This window comes from Xyrauchen texanus, chromosome 27 (genome assembly GCF_025860055.1).
Source record: "Xyrauchen texanus isolate HMW12.3.18 chromosome 27, RBS_HiC_50CHRs, whole genome shotgun sequence".
NCBI lineage: Eukaryota > Metazoa > Chordata > Actinopteri > Cypriniformes > Catostomidae > Xyrauchen > Xyrauchen texanus.
The window spans coordinates 8,516,584-8,538,630 of NC_068302.1; the positions used below are offsets into that span (position 1 = coordinate 8,516,584).

The 22,047-nt window shown below is 38.0% G+C and overlaps 1 protein-coding gene across 1 annotated transcript in view; it reads right to left on the reverse strand.

Annotated features, from left to right (window-relative positions):
• Window positions 1-22,047, reverse strand: part of LOC127620524 (bridging integrator 3-like) — an 85,853-nt gene that overhangs the window by 42,273 nt on the left and 21,533 nt on the right. The window contains exons 2-3 of the mRNA XM_052093656.1: window positions 10,006-10,046; window positions 1,853-1,982 (exon numbers count right to left, since the gene is read on the reverse strand). Coding sequence (XP_051949616.1) covers window positions 1,853-1,885 — 33 coding nt within the window. The 5' untranslated portion in view covers window positions 1,886-1,982; window positions 10,006-10,046. The remainder of the gene's footprint in view (window positions 1-1,852; window positions 1,983-10,005; window positions 10,047-22,047) is intronic.

Consider the following 22,047-nt stretch of genomic DNA (forward strand, 5'->3'; position numbering starts at 1 on the left):
TTTAAGTAACATAAAGGCAAAAGTGATGATGTTTTATGAAAAGTCCAGATTATAAATTATCATATTATACCACATATGCCAGACTTAAGTATCCAGGAATTTTAACGTTTTATGTGTAGACATATTAAACGACATAGCGCCCCCCTTTGGACCCCCCATAGGCTCCATAGAGTTTAATTTGAAGTAGAAAGTAAGAGAGAGAAAATTCTTGAACATACAAAACATGGGGTCGATCTGGATGGGTAATTGAAAGGTTGAAGGTTCAAACCTCCCAAGGTTTATATGAAATTATATTTGAACATAACATTGCATTCAATTTATATAAACATTTAAGGTGAGAATTACTTTTTTTCTTTCTCCCCTTTTCTCCCCAGTTTGGAATGCCCAGTTCCTCATGGTGGCGTAGTGACTCGCCTCAATCTGGGTGGCGGAGGACGAATCTCAGTTGCCTCCGCATCTGAGACGTCAATCCACACATCGTATCAAGTGGCTTGTTGAGCATGTTACCGCGGAGACATACTGCATGTGGAGGCTTCACGCTATTCTCCACTGCATCCACGCACAACTCACCACGTGCCCCGCCGAGAGTGAGAGCCACCTTATAGTGACCACGAGGAGGTTACCCCATGTGACTCTACCCTCCCTCACAACCGAGCCAGTTTGGTTGCAATTACCTATTAACTTCCATATTAATTAATTACTTATTACTGCTGACAAACACAACACAACTACACAACATCTGTACTTCTATACAATGTTTTTAGACAAAATGTATTCTGTTTATTGCATGAAATACTATACTGCTAATGTGTGATTACTGCAAGCTGGTTCATTATCAGGTTAGTCTGTATCTGCGGCAGATACAAATTTGGACTTTTCTTCCTTCAGCACTTATTCAGACTATGTATGCTTGAATTTTTGCTCTTGCCATACAGTTTTTCCTTTGATAAAGTTTATTGCGTATATGTTTGTATACAAGATGCAGTCCCATTTTAAGACAACAAAAAGTGTGTGTGTGAGAATGGTAAAGAGTATAAATGTATTTGTAAGTATTTTTAAGAAAAATGATATACATAAATGTGCGAAAATATTGAAAATTGACCAGGGAATGCAAAAGATGTATCAATTTTATAAAATGGTTGTATCTCTTAAATAATTTCTTCTAAAAATCTGAAAAAAAAAAAAAAAATAATAATAATAATAATATATATATATTAATAAATATGTTAATTTTGGTAGTCTTGACAGTCACAAAGTTTGGTTCTCGTGAGACAAACTTTGTGGTATTTAAAAATTATGATTGACCTCTACCAGGTCAAAAAATGTCCCGAACTCGATAGGAGGGTTAAATATTAAACATTTGGCTACTTCAATAATACATTCACAATAAGAGTGTAGAACTCTCAGCTGTTTAACACACTGTTTAAATCCGTTCTGCAAAATTCTGAATGTTTTCTTCCACAATGAAAACCAAACAAATGTTAAATAGTATGGCAGTACAAGTATGCAGACTCCATTTTGGCCTTGAGATGAGTAAGCCAGATCTAGAAGTGGCAATATAAGCTCAAAACATAACCATGTAATTTGTATCTGTATGCAAATGAGTATCATGAGCCAAATAAGAAATACCTTTAAAAAGCCCAAATACTTCTGGTATTCTGTTAAAAGGGTTGGAGCGTGTTATACTTTAACCAGACAATAGTTTTAAAAACAAAATAATTCCATTTCAATTTAATGCATTTCAAGATTTGCAGAGGAAATGAAATCTTATCTGTTTATATGCATTGGGAAATATTCTTAATTATAAATAAAGGCAACTAAATATAAGCACGTTTCTGAGATGTTTCCTCACCTTCTCCAGATTGAACGCATCCATTCTCTTCATGGCTGTATCCAGAGCGGTCACAGATACAAGGAAGGCCTGATCCGGCTCACACAACGGATCCAGTCCCCTGAGATCTTCACCGCTGGTTTAGACATAGCTGAAAAACAAAGAAAAACGATAATCATTCATCCTAAAAACAAATAAGTGGCTACATCATCAGAAAATCTCCAAATGGTCAATGCATTAAATCTCTGGGGTGAGATAATGCTTAAATTTACAATGGTGTCATTCCAGCACTAAATTACAAACAGAATAGTGTCAGTGGAAAAAGATCATGGCTTTGCATTGCAAGTACTTAAGAGTGTTTAGTGATTTTGCGAACATTTGACACAATGACACACTTGCTTATATATACATGAAACCAAGAATGAAAAATGACAAAACATATGCTGGAATAGTTACTGTTATTTACAAACGTTCCCCATCTTTCTTGACTTTGCCCCAATTAGCTAAAGTAAATCAAGCCTCTTCTGTTTGGGGTGAGAGGTGTAGAGGGGTGGAAATTGTATCTGGCTTCCTGCCTGGTGTGTGTCTGATCTGGATTGACGCTGACATGCTCATCTGATCAGCATTCTGACTTTAAGCAGCTCTGGCAGGGAAGGCAACGGACTGTAATTGGCGTTGGCACTATTGAGGCATCAGAACACAATCAGAGCTCTTTAGTGAATATTCATCATCTCCGTCAACTCTAACAATCTATTCCATTCTGCACTGAACCGACTTAAGAAGCAGCGCTAAAAATCTTTGTTCTTTTGCAGGAGTTGTGTCATGGATTTGAGAGCTTCGTTTCTGACCTGCCGATACAGAAAACATCTCAATATACTTGTGTGCTCAAGACTTTTGACCTTTTGTTAACATTGCTGCTTTTAGACAAAGGGCTTCTGTCTAATATGCAATATTCACATATTTGACCGCTGATATACTTCCCTGCGGTGAGGACTGATGCAGCCGGTGCAGTTCAGCTGTGTAGTGCACATAACCTCAGACAACCTGTGTACCACATGTTACTTACCATGATACAGCAGACAAATCTGTTTCCACCATAGTAAGGACAAATGAGGTTCCTTTTGATTGTGGCCGCAGAATTCCACAGAAAGCACCGCAAATTTCCGTAGAATATTAACAGACATCAATTACTATAAGTCCTATACTGGGGTCAGCAACTTATGGCACGTGTGCCAGCATTGGCAGATGGAGGGGTGATCACTGGCACGCGAGCAACAGTGAGAGAGGAGTGCGCTCAGATCAATTCAGGCAGCTCTCTACTATCGGTGAATCGCTTGAGTAAACGCGTTCGCTTCGCTACGGTCACACTACGCGGTTTGACATGTTTTATTTGTTGCTTTTTACTTTACAACAATACATGAGGCAATTCAACCCAGCCCACTCTTCTTAAACCACAATGACGGTTACTCTCAAAACTACATTAAAGGAATATTCTGGGTTCAATACAAGTTAAGCTCATTCAACAGCATTTGTGACAATGTTGCTTACCTCAAAAATGAATTTCGTCTCATCTCTCATTTTCTTTAAAAAAAGCAAAAATCTAGGCAACAGTGAGACACTTACAATGGAAGTAAATGGGGACCATTTTTTGAGGAAATGTGAAGCTTATCATTTTATAAAAGCACTTACATTCATTCTTATGTTAAAACTCATTTTATTTTTATATTTGAGCTGAAAAGTTTTTTTAACAGTCTTTTTAAGGTTTTAGAAACTTTTTTAAAACTTTATAAGAAATATTTAGGATTCCACACATCAGTTGTGATCAGTACTCAAATTTGTGACATTAAATGTGTTGACTCATTTTGTACAAAAGGTCAGGTTTTCTTGCTTCTATTGAAGCATGCACAAGATGCTCTTTGAAAAAATTGGCATGCTAGATATCTGTCATGTCTAGATGTGTTTTTGGTCATGTTTTGTTTTCTGGTCTTTTATTTTGAAAAGTTAGTCCTGTTCATGTCTTCAGGTCCTTTATTTTGAAATTTGTTCACTTCCTTGTCTAGTCATGTGATGTCCTGTTTTCATTGGTGTATTGTTTCATTATGTTATTATCAGTTCTAGTCCATGGTCATTGTCTTGTTATCTTGTTTATAGTTCGGTCTATTCATTGGTTGATGTTTCCCATGTCCATGTATTTAAGCCCTCATGTTGCCATTGTCCTTTGTCGAGTATTGTTTGTGTAGCGTTGTGTTTTGATCAAGTCAAGGCAAGTCTAGTTTATGTATTCTTAAGTTCATGTTTGTTATGCTCCACACTTAGATACCACTGTAAATAAACTGCACTTGGGTTCACTTCATCATCGTCTTCGTCTGCTCCTGTGTCCTGCCTGCCTAAACGTTACAATATCATAATCATCGGGTTTTGCACAAACTTTTCACTCAAACTGTTATGCTTATAATATCAATTGTAATGAAAAAGAACCTATTAAACAAAAAAAAAAAAGCAAACTAGAAGTGGACTCAAAGATCCCGTTTCCATAGGTATTAAGATGTTTTGGGTGATCTGATCACATGTGGTCAGCCCTAAATACAGGTCTAATCCGGCTCTAAACTGTTTTGTGATCGGATCATAAAAAACACATACAAATGTCGTCAAAAATGCATATTTTAGGTGTAAATGCTTCATATAAAGCCTCTGAAAGCAACATTTTTCAGCTTTTGGATAAGACCGTTGATTCTCAATGTGATAATGCACAGTAAAGGATTTGTAAGGAAAAGATGCTAAAGTACACATCAGTGTATGTTGTGTTTAGCAGTGTGGCGTTTCGCATTAAATTGTACAAAGTAAAAAAAAATTCATATCGGATGATACTAAAAACTTAATTAGGTTTCTTACCAGATGTAGTTTTGTTTCTGTTTCTCCCAAAGACAAACTCTGCTGTGGTTGGCACTATATTGTTTTGTCACATGACTTGGTTTAAATTAATTTAAATTATGCATTGTGCATAGTGAAGCCAAAATACAACATTCAAGAATGTGAATGTGGGGTCGTACATGGTTCATATCAAGCAATAATACAGTAACAGTGATTGATGTATGTTGTCATGAAATCAGAGACCCGCCCCTCTAAATCCTAACACAAGTGGTCACAGGAGACGAATTGAGTGTCGAGGTCTAAACAACCAAAGGTTGCTGACCTCTGTCCAATACAGTACAATCCCTTGGAGTCATACACATCCTCTGCCTCTTGCGCAAATTTTATTGCACAATCAGAGCAGAAAATGTGAAAAAGTTTGCAAAGATTCCATGTGAGCCTAGTAACAGGTAAAAGCTGACGCAAACCGATTAAAAAAATGTGCACCACTGAATTCTGTTTCCTCGTATGACCAGTAAAACCACTGATATGACTGCAGAGAGGAGTTTATTTAAATAACAGTCATCAATAAAGTTTTACATTAGCTAAGAAAATCATGACATCTTGGTTACAAACCTAAATCAGCCTCTGTACTTTTCCTCATGTTTTATGCTTCTTTGTATGTTTTACTAACCTAAAAGAAGAAAAAAAGATTCAAAAACACAAACAATATATGCCGTGGAAAATGATGGGAAACAGGACAGAATGTTAGAGAATAATAACAAGGTTTTTACATTTTCTAAAGTCAATAAGATGCAACTAAATGACGGCAACATTATCATTTTTGGATGAGCTCTCTGTTTAATGTTAAGGCTTCTAGAAAACCCCTAATCACAAGTATGAGCAATAGTAACAGAGCCATCCAATTGCAATTAGGGAACAGCATCATGACGATCCCCACAATTGAGTGAAACTTGTAAATATAGACTCTGTATATTACAAACTAAACGTAATAATCGCCCTAATTACACTCAAACTCACGTCATATTATACTATTTAAGCATCACATGCTCTTCTCATATTTAAATGAGAGATAACACAACCGGAGCAATTTTACAAAAGCTCATCTGTGATCCATTCATGTTTCTGTACGAAAGTAGCATTTCCTGAGAGGCAGAGGAGATCATTTACAGGGTCTTTTACTGAGGTGATCCCTTCACACCCGTTGGGGTGTTAACAGCTGCAATTACTGCACTGTTGCATCCGACTCCAGTGTGTGTTTGCGGCGGTGAAGGGGGGGGTGAGGGGGGGAGGGGTGTTCATTATAATCAATTAGGTAGAAAATTAAACATGGACTGGGGGACTCCCCTGAGGCACCCTTCATTGCACTTATTACAGCAATTAAGGAAAACCAGAGAGCGGGGAAATGCTGGTGAAAATTTTATTTTTTTAAAGAAGAACGTTGGGTGGGGGGGGGGGGGTATATCACCTTTATATCAGGATGTGGAAAACAACAGAAAAAAACTACTCAAGAGATAAATGGGAGGAGGGAATCATGGTTAACTGGCAAGAAATAAGAGGAGATAAAGGGCCCATTACGGTAGGTGCTAATAGAGTAGCGCTGGCCCAGCTGCTCCAGACAGCTGTCATGCGAACGTGCTACCAGCACGCCTCGTTTTAACACGTGAATGGCATTTAGAGTTAGAGCCGGTGACAAGACAACACATTAGCACAAAACCCATACTATTCTTACGGAGATAAGCAGGGTAGGAGAAGGTGAACAGACAATGTCATGGGCAAGTCCTATTGGCACAAAGCATTGATTTTCAGCATGACAAGAAGCCAACCGAGACGTTGTGTGTTGTAATGATATAGTGCATAAAGTGCTTATATCGCCAATGCCTAGTGACAACATATCCATAACATTTTAGTGCTGGGTTGTATTAAGCTTTATTACAATTATTTATTAGAGGTTATAGTCTCAGAAAGCAATTGCTACATAACTGCTATGTTCACTATTGCTTTCAATCATTTAAATTGAATGAATTTCATGAGATGTGAGTTAGTCAAATTAATTGCGATAATTGCACGTTAATATTTGCTAAGAGAGGCCCCCAAATAAAGAAAATTCAAAATCAGAGCTGTCAAAGTTAATCCGTTAACACATGCGGTTAATTTAAAAAGTTTAACGTGTTATTTTTTGTTGATCTACCATTTACCATTTAAAAAAAAGCATAAACCCGCATATACATTGGTTGGAGTAGGGCAGAACCTTTGCGATATGTCAGCCCACACTCATTACACTGACACACACACGCACACCACAAACACACACACACACACACACACACACACAACAGCCGTACCAGTGATCAAATGATGGGGAAAGGACCTCTTAACATTATTTGCCGTACAAAACAGGCCCTGATGGAACTTGTGAGAAAAATCATGTACTTTGTATCCTCTGTAGGGCACGATTTAATTAACACAAAACCATGTCAAGTCTTAACGATAACAAAAATGCAAAGAGAAAGCGCTTTTCATGTGGAGTTCAAAGCGGCATTTGACACTGGCATTGAAGCCATGACGCGAATCGTGAATGTGGCTTCACGATTGCTGGAGCAAAGCAGCTAGTATGTGGAGGACGAGAGTTTAGAGATTTAACGCACATTACAATGCGTCTGCAATTAGTCAACCTTCCACTTAGACTTTGCGAAACATTTAATGATACTTGAATTGGTACAATTTTAGTGTATTTCTATCTTTATACTGTTATTGTATTGTTACATATTATATTATTTTATTTCTTAATTAAAACATTTAACATGGAAATAAGTGCATTTTGACAAGAAAAGACGGCTATTAATTTTGTAAAACTTCAAAATCTGTGAATAATAGCAATTAAAAACTTTAATCGACTGGCAGCACTATTCAATATTAATAAGCAAAATAATTGTAAATATGATATTTCAGATAATTCAAAGACATTACATTACATTACTACTACTGTGAAAGACAAAAGGTTAGACAACAAAATGTGGCTTCAGAAGACAATATATAGTTTGCTTTATTTTCATACCATTCACAGCAATCCTTGAGGGCTGTTCTAACAGGAATGTGCTAATTTTGTTGGTCTATGTACACATACATCAGACGGACATGTTTTTTAGCATCTCACAAACAATGTGTTTTATACTTGGCTGAGACTCATAAACCATGAAGGTCAGTTGGTAGGAACATTTAAAATGGAATTTGCATACAGTCAGAAGGCATGTTTTATTGCTTGAATTTTTTTAACGAGACATTTTTTAATATAATTCATCACACTGAAGTAACAAGTTAAATCAATAGCCTTAATATTCGCTATTGAAGTTTCCAAGACTTTTTGCAATTTTATTCATTTCCATGAATTTTCCAGGCCTGAAAATTACAATTTGAAAAATCTTTGTAGATCACCCATACCAATGAAATCCTTGGTGGTACATCAGGGTAAGATGAAGAATATTCAGTTTGGATAACATGATGGAAAAAAGTAGGTCCTAACAATAAATAATTTCCAATATACTGTATATATAATTTCCCATATAGATAATGTTCAATATCTGAACGAATTCAAAGTCTGCTGTATTCAAAGTGTTTTGAATGGTTTCCCTCATCATGTAACCTATATAGGTAAGTGCTGCTTTCATGACTGTCATGTCCGTTTATGGTGGTTCTTCCACAAAATAGATTTTTTTTTTGTGGGTTTGTAATTCATTATAAATAAACCACAGTTTTTTATATTAGCGTTTTCATGCATATTACCGATATGCCACTGGTTTTAATTTGGTTAACCAGCCAAAAAAATGTAATATCAGCAGCTGATACATCAGTGCATCCCTAAAAAATTGAGAATCCATGCTTTTAATGGATATTGAGCTTCATCCGTAGCAGGTGATTCAATGTAGACACGTCTTAAATTTGAATTGGTGAATCATGAAATGAAACCCCCACCACCACAAATAGTTTCACAAAGACAACCGGGGTGTGTGTTTGTACGTAATGACAGACGTTCTGATAGCAATCAAACCAGAGGAGCGGCCCTCTCAGACAAGCGCTCAGGCCCCTACATGTCTGTGCCCACCCCGTGAGTCCTTGTGTGTGTGATATATGCTTTATAACTATCTGTACTGAGACTCCACCTACACAAATGAAACTGAAGGGACAGGGTTAGCTGAGGCAACACTAAACACATGCATCTCTACAAGTGACCTTTGGCCAGATTCAACAAGTAAAGGAATATTACATGATATAAGTATGCACAACAGAAATGCTATTTGTAGGTTTGCTTCTTAAAGAGTACTTAATCTCTGTACTTCAGTGAATCTCGTGAAAAACACGACCAGGTCGCATTTCACCTCAAAATCTAAAGAAAAACAAATATATTTTGCATAAAGGAGGACCATTAAGATTTTATGCATTGAGTTTTTCTGTCATTTTCATTAGTCCCAAACTAATTAAATTCTCTTTACTGCAATACAACGATTTTGGTTTATTTAAATCATCATTATAAAAAATAATTTCAAAAATAAATACTACACCAATGCATCCAGTCAGTGCGGCGTGATGGATGTCAGACCCTTCCAGGAGGCAAAAAATACTTTACCATTTAAATAATACACATTGTGTTAAACATTATGGTGAAGACAATTGAGAATGTGAAATTATTTTCATTACAATTAAGCACGATGTCTAAAATACGTTTCTTATTTTTTTCATTTGGCTTCTGGCTAAAATACGACCCTGGACATTGTGAATTAAAGTAAATGACAGTAATTTGTGTGAATCTGATATAAGTGAATTTACATGGCCTACAAAGCCCTGAAGTATACTAGACAAACTATGTTGGCCAAGAATCACACTACAGGTACAGTTCTATGGGGCAAAAACACATTCCGGATTAAGGCTGGAAGCATTTTCTTGTCACTTCAGCCTCTCACGTGGAGCACTGAAAAACTCAGTAACCATGCGTTTATTGTATCATATAAAAGAATCACTAATATATTTTAAATGATGTGATGTGCCATTGAAAATGACAAAAGATGTGTCAGGTTCTCGTTGCAAACTAGACCACCTCATTGGTTTTAAACAAATAAAAAGGTTTCAGATCCAACGCCGTTCTATTTTTAAAATCGATGCTTTACTTCGGTTGAGTTTGTTGGGAAAACAAATATTTGAGTGATCTTTTTGTGAGCAATTGCAGGCTAGCTAATGATACTCAAAGTTTGTGAGCAACCGAAAACAACAAATATAAACAGAAACAACGACAATGGACGTCAACTTACTTTTGGAGCTTCTCATATTCCCGCTCAAAGTCCCTTTCAACCTGTGGAAAAACGGAGAAGACATGTGAGAGTGGATAGAAAGATCTCTTTAAAAGAAGTGTGTGGGCAAACTGCTCTAGTTTTCTATGTGCTCTCATGGGTGTGTAATCACAAAAACAGCACCTACCGTGCAGCAGAACCTAAACGTAAGATAAAGATCATAAAGCCATATTGCCAATAGATTTATAAGGGCTATACTTCACTTGCCCTGCCTATATTTTAGCTTATCCCACTAGAAACATTTTAAGCTACATATTTGCATATTTGTCACAATAAATGTGTACATTTGTCATTAAACTTTAAGCTCTTTACAAATAATAATAATAATAATAATATCTGGAACAGCTAAAATGTAACTCAACAACAAATTCATAATGTTTTTTGTTGGAAAAAGATGGACTTTATTCATTTTACATTTATAATTTTAAACCCATTCTAATGAATGCTGTCCAATTTTGACAAAATCAAATGGAACATATGATTGCCAGTGAGAAAATGTTTTGTGGACTGATGAAACTAAGGTTGAATTGTTTGGGAACAACACGCAGCACTACATATGGTGTAAAAAGGGCATTGCATACCAACATGAAAATATCATGGTAAATGGTCTGCACTTTATATGCACTGTACTGCTTTGCTGCTTGCCATCGTTGAGGGAAAATGAATTCCCAAGTTTATCAAGATATGCTACATGACAATGTCAGAGTGGCTGTGCGCCAGCTGAAGACCAGTAGAAGTTGGGTGATGCAGCAGGACAATGACCCTTAACATCGAAGTAAATCCACTACAGAATGGCTTCAAAAAACTGAAAATCCACTTTTTGGAGGGGCCCAGTCAGAGCCCAGATCTTAACCCAATAGAGATGCTGTGTAAGTGACCTCAAGAGAGCTGTTTACACCACATACCCTGAGAATATGACTAAGCTGAAGAAGTTCTGTAAGAAAGAATGGTCCAAAATTCCCTGTGAACGTTGTGCAGGTTTAATCCGCAACTACCAGAAATGCTTGGTTGAGGTATTACTTGTGACTTTGATGAAGATGAGATCACAATTTTAAGACCAATTAATGCAGAAAACCAGCTATTCCAAAAGGTTTACATTCTTTTTCTTGCCACTATATCCCTTTAAGGAACCATGTAATTCCATTTTGCAAAAATGCTGCCACAGTCACTTGGCAGTCAGTGAGATCAGACTGTATTGGGCCATCCTTATTGTTTAGCCCGATGCACGAAGAAAGAAAAAGCGCCTTGGGCATCAGTTTGTTTTGGCGATTAGGTGAAATCTCAGAAGAACAAGATCAAATAAAAAGATCCTGGAAAAGAATAAGCATAATCTTTCATTTGGAAATCAGCAGTCGCTGGAAGTCCTGTAATTAGTGCAGTACCATCCGATTGCCACACTAGCTTGTGTCCGTGCCACCCTACCACTGTGTGTAGGGGGTTAATGATACCATAATTGCAGCAGCAGGGGTTCCTGTCCTGTGGTTCGGTGGGCAAAGTTTGTAAATAAACAATATTTGGGAAGGCTTACAGTCGGGACCCCGTTTACAGCTGCGCATCCGGCTTGTGGCCTGCCCACTCGAGAATGCCATGGATGGAAACAAACAGAGAAGCACAGATTTGGAAAAGAGATGCACACTGCTTAAAGGAATTTCATCATATAATTATTTAATAAGCTAATGTCTATGTACCATACAGGTGGCTTGACGTCTGTTACCACATACAATAATCATGACTCGTCCCTCAGTGCATATAAACGAACAGGAAGAACGTTTACAGTAACGTATTTATAGTGGAAGCCGATCAAGTTTCGTTTCTGTTGTTCATCAGGGCAGGTTAAGTTGATGTGTGTTTTCCATGATAGTGTATTCCAAGTGTTGTATACATCAAATACAGTGATATGAAGAACTTGGACACTTAAGCCACATTTAAAAGTGCCTGAATGTCATTGTGTTCCAACATATCAAAGCAAGTGGCATCTGCAAAGATAACTACATTTCTAACGTTGTTTAGGATGGCTGAAGCATTCATGCACACAAGCAAGTGCATAGTTTAATTTGTCTAGCTATAAAGAGTAAAAATAACAAGTCTGGGTTTCAGCATTTCAAAATAAAATGTCCAGAAGGAAGTGTCAGTTCTACAGACATGATACCCATTTTTATCCTGCAACATTCATTATACAAGGAAACAGTGAAAACACACTCACTGAGCACTTTATCGTGAACACTATGGTCCTAATAAATTGCCCGACATGGTCTCCTGCTTTTGTAGCCCATCCGCTTCAAGGTTTGACGTGTTGTTCATTCTGAGATGCTATTCTGCTCACTACAATTGTACAGAGTGGTTATCTGAGTTACTGTAGCCTTTCTGTCAGCTCGAACCAGTCTGGCCATTTTCCGTTGACCTCTCTCATCAACAAGGTGTTTCCATCTGCAGAACTGCCTCTCGCTGGAAGTTTTTTTGTTTTTGGCACATTCTGAATAAATTCTAGAGACTGTTGTGTGTGAAAATCCCAGGAGATTACAGCAGTTACAGAAATACTCAAACCAGCACATCTGGCACAAACAATCATGCCACCATCCAAATCACTGAGATCACATTGATACCCCATTCTGATGGTTGATGTGAACATCTACTGAAACTCCTGACCCATATCTGCGTGATTTTATAAATTGCAGTGCTGCCACATGATTGGCTGATTAAATAATTGCATGAGTAAGTAGATGAACAGTTGTTCCTAATAAAGTGCTCAGTGAGTGTACATATTGATGTTCGCTAAACAAGTTAAATTATGTTAAATGTATGCTTTAAAAGAAAAAAGTGACAAAGGGTCTAAGAACAGGAATATCTAGTAGATTTTAGCACTTACCGTTTTTGAAACAATCTGTTTCTTTGGTTGTCCAATTTTGAAAGGAATCCAGAGAGCACATTTATAAGAATGTTATATTGAATACTGTAGTTGTAATTCAACAACAACTTCAGTTTTTTTTAAAGAATACTGATTTGTCACAACAACTACAAAAATTAGATGAAACATTTGATTTAAAGACCCCATGAAAACACCCCTTTGACTTCTGCGAGTGGACCAAAAATACTGATGACTCATAGGGGTGTTGAAATTAATCGTTTCTGCGATGCATCACGATGTGTATGTGGACGTTTCTGCATTAATGTAGTAATAGACCTTAATCGATTATAGCCTACTGATGTTTCTCTGACGTCATTCGTCGCATACGCGCTTGTCACGCTAGCATAAAATGGTGGAGGGTGGCGAAACACCGAAGCGACTAATTAAAAATTTACCCACTATTTTAAAAGCGGACATCTTGTATTATTTCGGCTTTTAAGAACAAACAGGTAAGCACAAACTTGTCAAGACATACGCTTAGTGTAAAGCCTGTTACACACGAATAACAAATGTAGGGAATACCACTAACTTAAGAAACCATGTTAGCCGGTTTCACCCTGAGATGCTATAGCTAGCCAGTGCCAAGGCAGACCCAGCTCAGCCAAAAATAGATCAAACGATATCAACTTTGCCACCCAACTCTGAGAAGGGAAGATACTTAAGTACAGTACTTGACAGTTTCATGCGCTTTTAGTATTTACTAGTGTTTATTCGTTTTAAATGATCCTGTTGTCTGCTGTGTTCTGTGACTTAAGATTTATTTGCTGAGCGCTACATTCAGGAAGTGTAGTTTCTTATAGCAGATCAACTAAAAAGGGAGTTCATACACTCACCTAAAGGATTATTAGGAACACCTGTTCAATTTCTCATTAATGCAATTATCTAATCAACCAATCACAAGGCAGTTGCTTCAATGCATTTAGGGGTGTGGTCCTGGTCAAGACAATCTCCTGAACTCCAAACTGAATGTCAGGATGGGAAAGAAAGGTGATTTAAGCAATTTTGAGCGTGGCACGGTTGTTGGTGCCAGACGGGCAGGTCTGAGTATTTCACAATTTGCTCAGTTACTGGGATTTTCACGCACAACCATTTCTAGGGTTTACAAAGAATGGTGTGAAAAGGGAAAAACATCCAGTATGTGGCAGTCCTGTGGGCGAAAATGCCTTGTTGATGCTAGAGGTCAGAGGAGAATGGGCCGACTGATTCAAGCTGATAGAAGAGCAACTTTGCCTGAAATAACCACTCGCTACAACCGAGGTATGCAGCAAAGCATTTGTGAAGCCACAACACGCACAACCTTGAGGCGGATGGGCTACAACAGCAGAAGATCCCACCGGGTACCACTCATCTCCACTACAAATAGGAAAAAGAGGCTACAATTTGCAAGAGCTCACCAAAATTGGACAGTTGAAGACTGGAAAAATGTTACCTGGTCTGATGAGTCTCGATTTCTGTTGAGACATTCAGATGGTAGAGTCAGAATTTGGCGTAAACAGAATGAGAACATGGATCCATCATGCCTTGTTACCACTGTGCAGGCTGGTGGTGGTGGTGTAATGGTGTGGGGGATGTTTTCTTGGCACACTTTAGGCCCCTTAGTGCCAATTGGGCATCGTTTAAATGCCACGGCCTACATGAGCATTGTTTCTGACCATGTCCATCCCTTTATGGCCACCATGTACCCATCCTCTGATGACTACATCCAGCAGGATAATGCACCATGTCACAAAGCTTGAATAATTTCAAATTGGTTTCTTGAACATGACAATGAGTTCACTGTACTAAAATGGCCCCCACAGTCACCAGATCTCAACCCAATAGAGCATCTTTGGGATGTGGTGGAACGGGAGCTTCGTGCCCTGGATGTGCATCCCACAAATCTCCATCAACTGCAAGATGCTATCCTATCAATATGGGCCAACATTTCTATAGAATGCTTTCAGCACCTTGTTGAAGCAATGCCACGTAGAATTAAGGCAGTTCTGAAGGTGAAAGGGGTCAAACACAGTATTAGTATGGTGTTCCTAATAATCCTTTAGGTGAGTGTATATCTGACTGCTTGTATTCACTGACGAAAATGTAGCCATGTGCAGTAATATTGAAAATTGAGGATGCAACGCATCGTGATATAAAATCGTTGACATGATAATCGTAATCGAATTGAATCGTGAGAACAGTGAAGATTCACACCCGTAATGACTACAAATATTTTTGTCCAATCAAATGCTTTCTAGAATGAGAATGTCCCTTCCCCTGCAACTAACCATCAAGTCGCTTCATTGATGTGACAAACTAAATCAACGAGTCCTTTGATTATGTCCCACCCAATATTCCTGTCAAAACAGGACAGAAAACTGTGCTGGTCAAGCGATTTCATGGGGGTCTTTAAAGACCATAGCAGGTCACAGAGAACTTTGAGGTTTACTATGAAAACAGCAGCAGCAGCAAATCAAATCATCTCATATGGGTCACATAAATCTCTCTCAAGAGGCCCTCAAAGGTGGATGTGTGTAATTTGATGTGGCTGTTCACATTGCCACAACTCTTCCTGTGGTCTGCTGGGGGAATCGGTATATGTGCAAATCTTACACACATGTATGTTCCTGTGGTCTGCTACTGCAAACAGGCAGTCACTCACAAAGCCTGTGCAGACTCAGGTGCACACATGATGCACTCACACGCAAGAGTGCTGGACACCAGTCAACCATTTGAAGCACACGCCAGCAGACCACAGGTCACCTTCAGGTCACCATGGATTGTATTTCTGCTGTTTCAATTCTATACTTGAAAGAAGTATTTTCACTACAGTCTGTCTCAGAGTTTTGGGCCCACAGTTAATGCTATGTTCTTTTGTATTGTCTAGGCCTCATTCATCAGTGACACATTAAATATGCACTGTGGACACTCTTGATAGGGTTCTGTTCAATAAGAACAGATGGGCCCAATAAAGAATGATTTGGACAGATCCTTGCCTTGACCCCCAAAACCAATCCTCTGGATGTGAAGGCATGTTAACTTTGGTTAGGTTGCATTCGTCATTAAACAATTCCAAAAACAATACTGATACGCCTACATGTTGGCCTTCAGAAAGGTCACAATGGTTGGTTTTGTTTTAAGATAAAATCTCATACAAGACATACAACTGGAGAATTTACTCTATTCTCTGTGGCATCCATGCACAACTCACCACACGCCCCACCGAGAGTGAGAACCACATTATAGTGACCACGAGGAGGTTACCCCATGTGACTCTACCCTCCCTAGCAACCGGGCCAATTTGGTTCCATTGGAGACCTGGCTGGAGTCAGATTAAGGAATTTCTTAAAATTTGAAACCCTAACCAGAACCCAACAATTCTATCAGAACCCATGCGGTCTGCCAGAATCCTACAGTTCTAACAGAACTCTAAAATTCCAGCAGAAACCAACAGTTTGACAAGAACCCTACTTTCTAAAATAACTCAATACATTCTACCAGAACCTTACAGGTCTAACAGAAACCTAAATTTCTTACAGAACCCAACAGTTTTAAAAGAAACCTAAAGTTATAGCAGAACTCTTTTCATTTTAACAGAACCCTAAAGTTCTAGAAGACTGCAACAGTTGTACAAGAACCATTCCATTCTAAGAGAACCCTATAAATTCTAACAGAACTCTACAGTTCTAACAGAACCCTAAAGTTCGAGAGAACCATTTGTAACAGGGCCAACATAACATCAAAAATGTTACACAAATGCACACATGGCAGCTGCATGTGGCTCCCTCTTTCTCCCAAACTGCCACATTACACTGCAGTTAGCCCTCTCCTCGGCTGATTAGCCCATTTGGGGGCTGGGCGTGCATAGTCATGGTCCGGCCCCGCCCTCCTCCTCGTCACACCATTTAAATTCTAACAGAACCCTACAGTTCTAACAGAAGACTATGAAGTCTATCAGAACCCTCAAGTTCTAACAGAACCCTAACATCCTAGCAGAACGCAAAAAGTTTTACAAGAACCATTTAGTTCAAATAGAACTCTATAAATCCCACCCGAACCGTACAGTTCTAACAAAACCCAATAAATTCTACAAGAACCCTAGAGGTCTAACAGAACCCTATACATTTTAAAAGAAACCTAAAATTATAACAAAACCAAATAAATTCTAACAGAACACTACAGTTCTAACAGAACCCTAAAGTTCTTGCAGAACTCAACAGTTTTAGAAGAACCCTAAAGTTATAGCAAAACCCTACAGTTCTCACAGAACCCCTACAGTTGTACCCTAACCAATTCTGCTAGAACCCTACAGTTTTATCAGAACCCTATACATTCTACCTGAACCTTACTGTTGTGCTAGAATCCTATACATACCAGAACACTACAGTTCTAACAGAACCCTAAAGTTCTTGCAGAACTCAACAGTTTTTGAAGAACCCTAAAGTTATAGCAAAACCCTACAGTTCTCACAGAACCCCTACAGTTGTACCCTAACCAATTCTGCTAGAACCCTACAGTTTTATCAGAACCCTATAAATTCTACCTGAACCTTACTGTTGTGCTAGAATCCTATACATACCAGAACTCTACAGTTATAACAAAGCCTTAAAAAAGTGCTGGAATGAAGCTTATGTTGTTTTATTTATGAAATATTTTCTACTACATGCTTGGCATGTACTGTAGGAGCAGAGGCATTCACTTTGATAGCAAGGGTTTGAATCCAACTTTTTACAAGTCCCAATCTCTCTCTCCAAAAAATTTTCTGTCCACTTTACTGTATATCTCTTATTAAGAGACAAATGCCAAAAAATATAAAGGAATACAATTAGGGCTTACGACAGTCTACTCAAACGTGCCCGCTTCAACGGTATATGATTAAAGGAAACAAATTGGAAAGACACAAAATAGGTAAAGGTCAACCTGACCCAAATAATTGATGACTGAGTGAAGTACATTTGTGTGGGCAGAGTAAGGTAAATACATTTTATTTATATAGCACCTTTCAGGAGTGTAGTGGAGTGGTGATAGCATAGTGGGCTAAAGCACATAACTGGTAATCAGAAGGTTGCCGGTTCGATCCCCACAGCCACCACCATTGTGTCCTTGAGCAAGGCACTTAACTCCAGGTTGCTCCGGGGTGATTGTCACAATAATAAGTGCACTGTAAGTTGCTTTGGATAAAAGTGAAAATGCATAAATGCAAATGTAAAATACATGAAACAAGAAATGGAAAAAATAAGCCCTTACGTTATCTTAAAATACATAAATATTTCTATAATTATAATTTTATTTATTATAACAGGATTGACACTAATTTAAGACCTATGTAACCTGTCATTAACCTTCTAAAGATGTGGCACAATTCCATCACATCTATCATCTCCTCTAAACTTTCTTTATGTGAAAAGCAGCAATTAGCCGTTTGGCTCCAACCATCTCATTCTCATGCGTTGTTTCGTAATTACACCTGAGACAGGCTGGGGTAGACCTGGAGAGGAAAGAATTCACTGCTGCAATTGCTGGCACTTCTCTCTCACGCACACAACTACACACACTATTATTGATGTGACAGAAGTCTGGCTGCAGAAGATTGATGGACAGTTGGGGATGACAGGAGCGCAGAGATGCTGGCTGCGTCAAAGCAAAGGTGTGTGAGCTAATGAGACGGAAAAATAGGGGTGTGAGGAAAGGTGTGTGTGTGTGTGTGTGTGTCTGTGTGTGTGTGTGAGGTTGGTGTGGAGAACAGGAATGACATCCACACAGGGGAATCTTGTGTAAGAGTGTGTGAGTACGCTCAATCAAAGTGATCAGCTTGAAAACAGCTAAAATCCTATTACAAAAGGAAACAAAATTGCCTCAAATGACAGGACACAAATTAATATAAAAGTAAATTAGTTTGAGTATGTGCCTGAAGAAATCAAATGTTCTCAATTCTTCTACTTAACATTAATGGCTCGTTGTTGTGCTTTAAGACCCCATGAAATATAGCTTGAGGAGTGCAGTTTCTTTTTGTCTAGTGTTGGCATATTTCCTAATGGAACAGGAAGTTGGGGTGGAACTTTTTTGAAATAGCCAATAGCCTTCAGTTACGCCTTGAACATTATCTGTTACTTGCTATTGCTAGTCCAACATGATCTCAGTAGTATCAAAGGTATTCCTACGTAATGTATGTATGTAAAGTAATCATTTTATTTGTGCGCTATATTCCAAGTCCTCAGAAGCCATATGATAGCTTTGCGCTAGGTCTTTTATTGGTCTTTATTTAATAATCAACATCCTTTCCATCCACTGTTGCATTCATAACAGTTAAATCGCACACTCATTTAAATATTAAAAATATGCCTATTTATTTTATTTTTTTATGTTGTTGAGAAGTGGTTAGGTATAGGGGTATGGTGGAATTAGGACAATTAAAAAAAATATCTATAAAATAGTAAAAATAAGACCATACAAATATACACTCACTGATCACCTATACACCTACTTATTCTTGCAATTAACTAATTGGCCAATTGTGTGGCAGTAGTGCAATGCATAAAATCATGCAGATGCGGGTCAGGACTTCAGTTAATTTTCACATCATTCAGAATGGTGGAAAAATGTGATCTCTGTGATTTTGACCGTGGCATGATTTTTGTTGACAGACGGGCTGGTTTGAATATTTCTGTAACTGCTGATCTCCTGGGATTTTCACACACAACAGTCTCTAGTTTACTCAGAATGCTGCCAAAAACAAAAAGCATCCAGTGAGTGGCAGTTCTGTGGACGAAAATTCCTTGTTGAGGTCAATGGAGAATGGCCAGTCTGGTTTGAGCTGACAGAAAGGCTACAGTAACTCAGATAACCCCTCTGTACTATTGTAGTGAGCAGAATAACATCTCAGAATGAACAACACGTCAAACCTTGAGACAGGTCAGCTACAACAGCAGAAAACCACGTCTGCACTTTATTAGGACCATAGTGTTCCCAATGAAGAACTCAGTGAGTGTATTTATTATATAAAAGATTCATAAATATTTATTTAAAGTTTCGAAAGCAGTACATACGTAAAAAAAAAAAAGGTTTACTTTTTAAATGCAGTCAATGTGTCTTTATTGCGCATTTCAGCGTCTATCCAAACATACAAAAAGTTATGTGTAAATGTTATGTACAATGACTCAATAATAATAAGATCAGGATGGCTAGTTAGAGGTAAGTGGTATTAGGGGGAGGGACATTCACATTCTAAAGAGCATTTGATTGGATGAGAGCAAAAAGAGACATAAATCTTTTTGGTGCGCTTACCCAGAGAAGCAAGAATGCACATTTTAAAATGCATATATCTTCTAAACTTTTATTTTGTCAATTTTTAAGGTGGAACCTATCAAATACATGGCCTTAACATACTTAACAGACATATAACAATTTCAGGGAAAGCATCGTTAACCTTTGTCATACCACTGTTATGCCTACATCATCGTCATCTACGTCATCACCCACTGAACTTCCTCAAGTCCTAGCACTGACTCACTGCAGAAACAGTTTACTATTGGCAAAATTACATAAACAGCCATCACTCAGGGCTAAGCAAAAAAAACCTAAAATGTAAGAAGCCATACTGAAGTCAATTGTTTCATCGCCATGCTGACGTAGTGAGTTGCATGAGCAAGTGACCTATTTTTTTCCTTTCATCTAGTCAAACAGGTGAAATCATCCGCGTATGCAAGTCATACGTCAGTAAGTATTGCTCAACAAGATCTTTTAAACAAACAAGACAACTGATTTCACTGCAGAAATCTCTCTGGACTGCAGGCACACGTTCACCTTGGATGCTTGGTAACAATGAGAGGAGATCTCTCACAGATACAGTACATGCATCCAGGATAAGAGGGAAGGTGAGGATAGAGAGAATAAGTTCTACACATTCCTCTGCCCTTGTGTGTATATCAAAGGCACAGTTCACACAAAAAATAACTATTCAAAGAGCAATATAGTAAAAACAGCATGCAAACAAGAAACTACTTAAAAATCTACTATTAAATATTACTACTTGTTAGGTAGTGTAACTAGCAAGGCTGCTATGAGTCAGGATGACAAATTCAGTAGGATGATGCTGTACTGTGGGAAACTATGGAGCCATTTTTACATGCACCCTTATTTAAGAAAGCGGTCAAACCAAAGGAACTAGTCCCATGCTCTTAGAGAGGTCACCAAAACAGAAATCAAGAAAAGCTGTAAAATGCCAACTATGCTTTAGGCTTGTTGTCAATGCTCAACTCAACTCATTTGTATTGTCACTACACATTACACAAGTGAAATGATGTGTGAAAAGCTTATATGCATAGTCCAGACATTGCAGCTATACATGTAAATACAATAAGTATAAGTACACTCAACAGAATAATAATGTACAGAATAACAATATTACAATGTGCAGAATAAAATATAAAGAATGACAATTAGCAATATACAGAATAACACTATAACACTATACAGAATAACAATATAACACTATAAAGAATAATACAAAACTATACAGAATTACAATACACTGATGTTTACACAGTTTTCATGTTACACAACACATATTACACAATATACAAACTGAACAGTTAGAGGCAATTACACTGAATTGAATTAAGTACAGTATACATAGTCAGTGTTGGGGAGTAATGGAATACATGTAACAGGATTACATATTTAAAATACAAAACTGTATTCCTCTACAGTTACAAGTTATATCATTGGTAATTAGAATAGTTACATTCAAAAAAGTATTTTGATTACTGAAGAGATTACTTTGCATTTTATTGTCATTTGTTTCATTTAATATTTAGTCTTTTTAAGATGGTGCATTTAAACAGCGGTGAAACCGTTTGGTTACGTACACGTTGTGTCGGAGAAGCGACACTAGGGGTCTCTCTTGAGCGCCGATATTCACCTCTGATCTATTGAAAAGGGCCAATGGGAGTTGGCAGTCAGCATTTGCATACCCCGCCCCCGGACATACGGGTATTTAAGCGGGGCAAATACGGGAGTTCATTCAGGATTTTTCTGAGGAGCCGGAAATGGTCCGGCCACAACAGTGGCTCGGTTCAGCGACATGGCGGAGGAAAGACACAACGTGTCGTTACCTCCCTCGG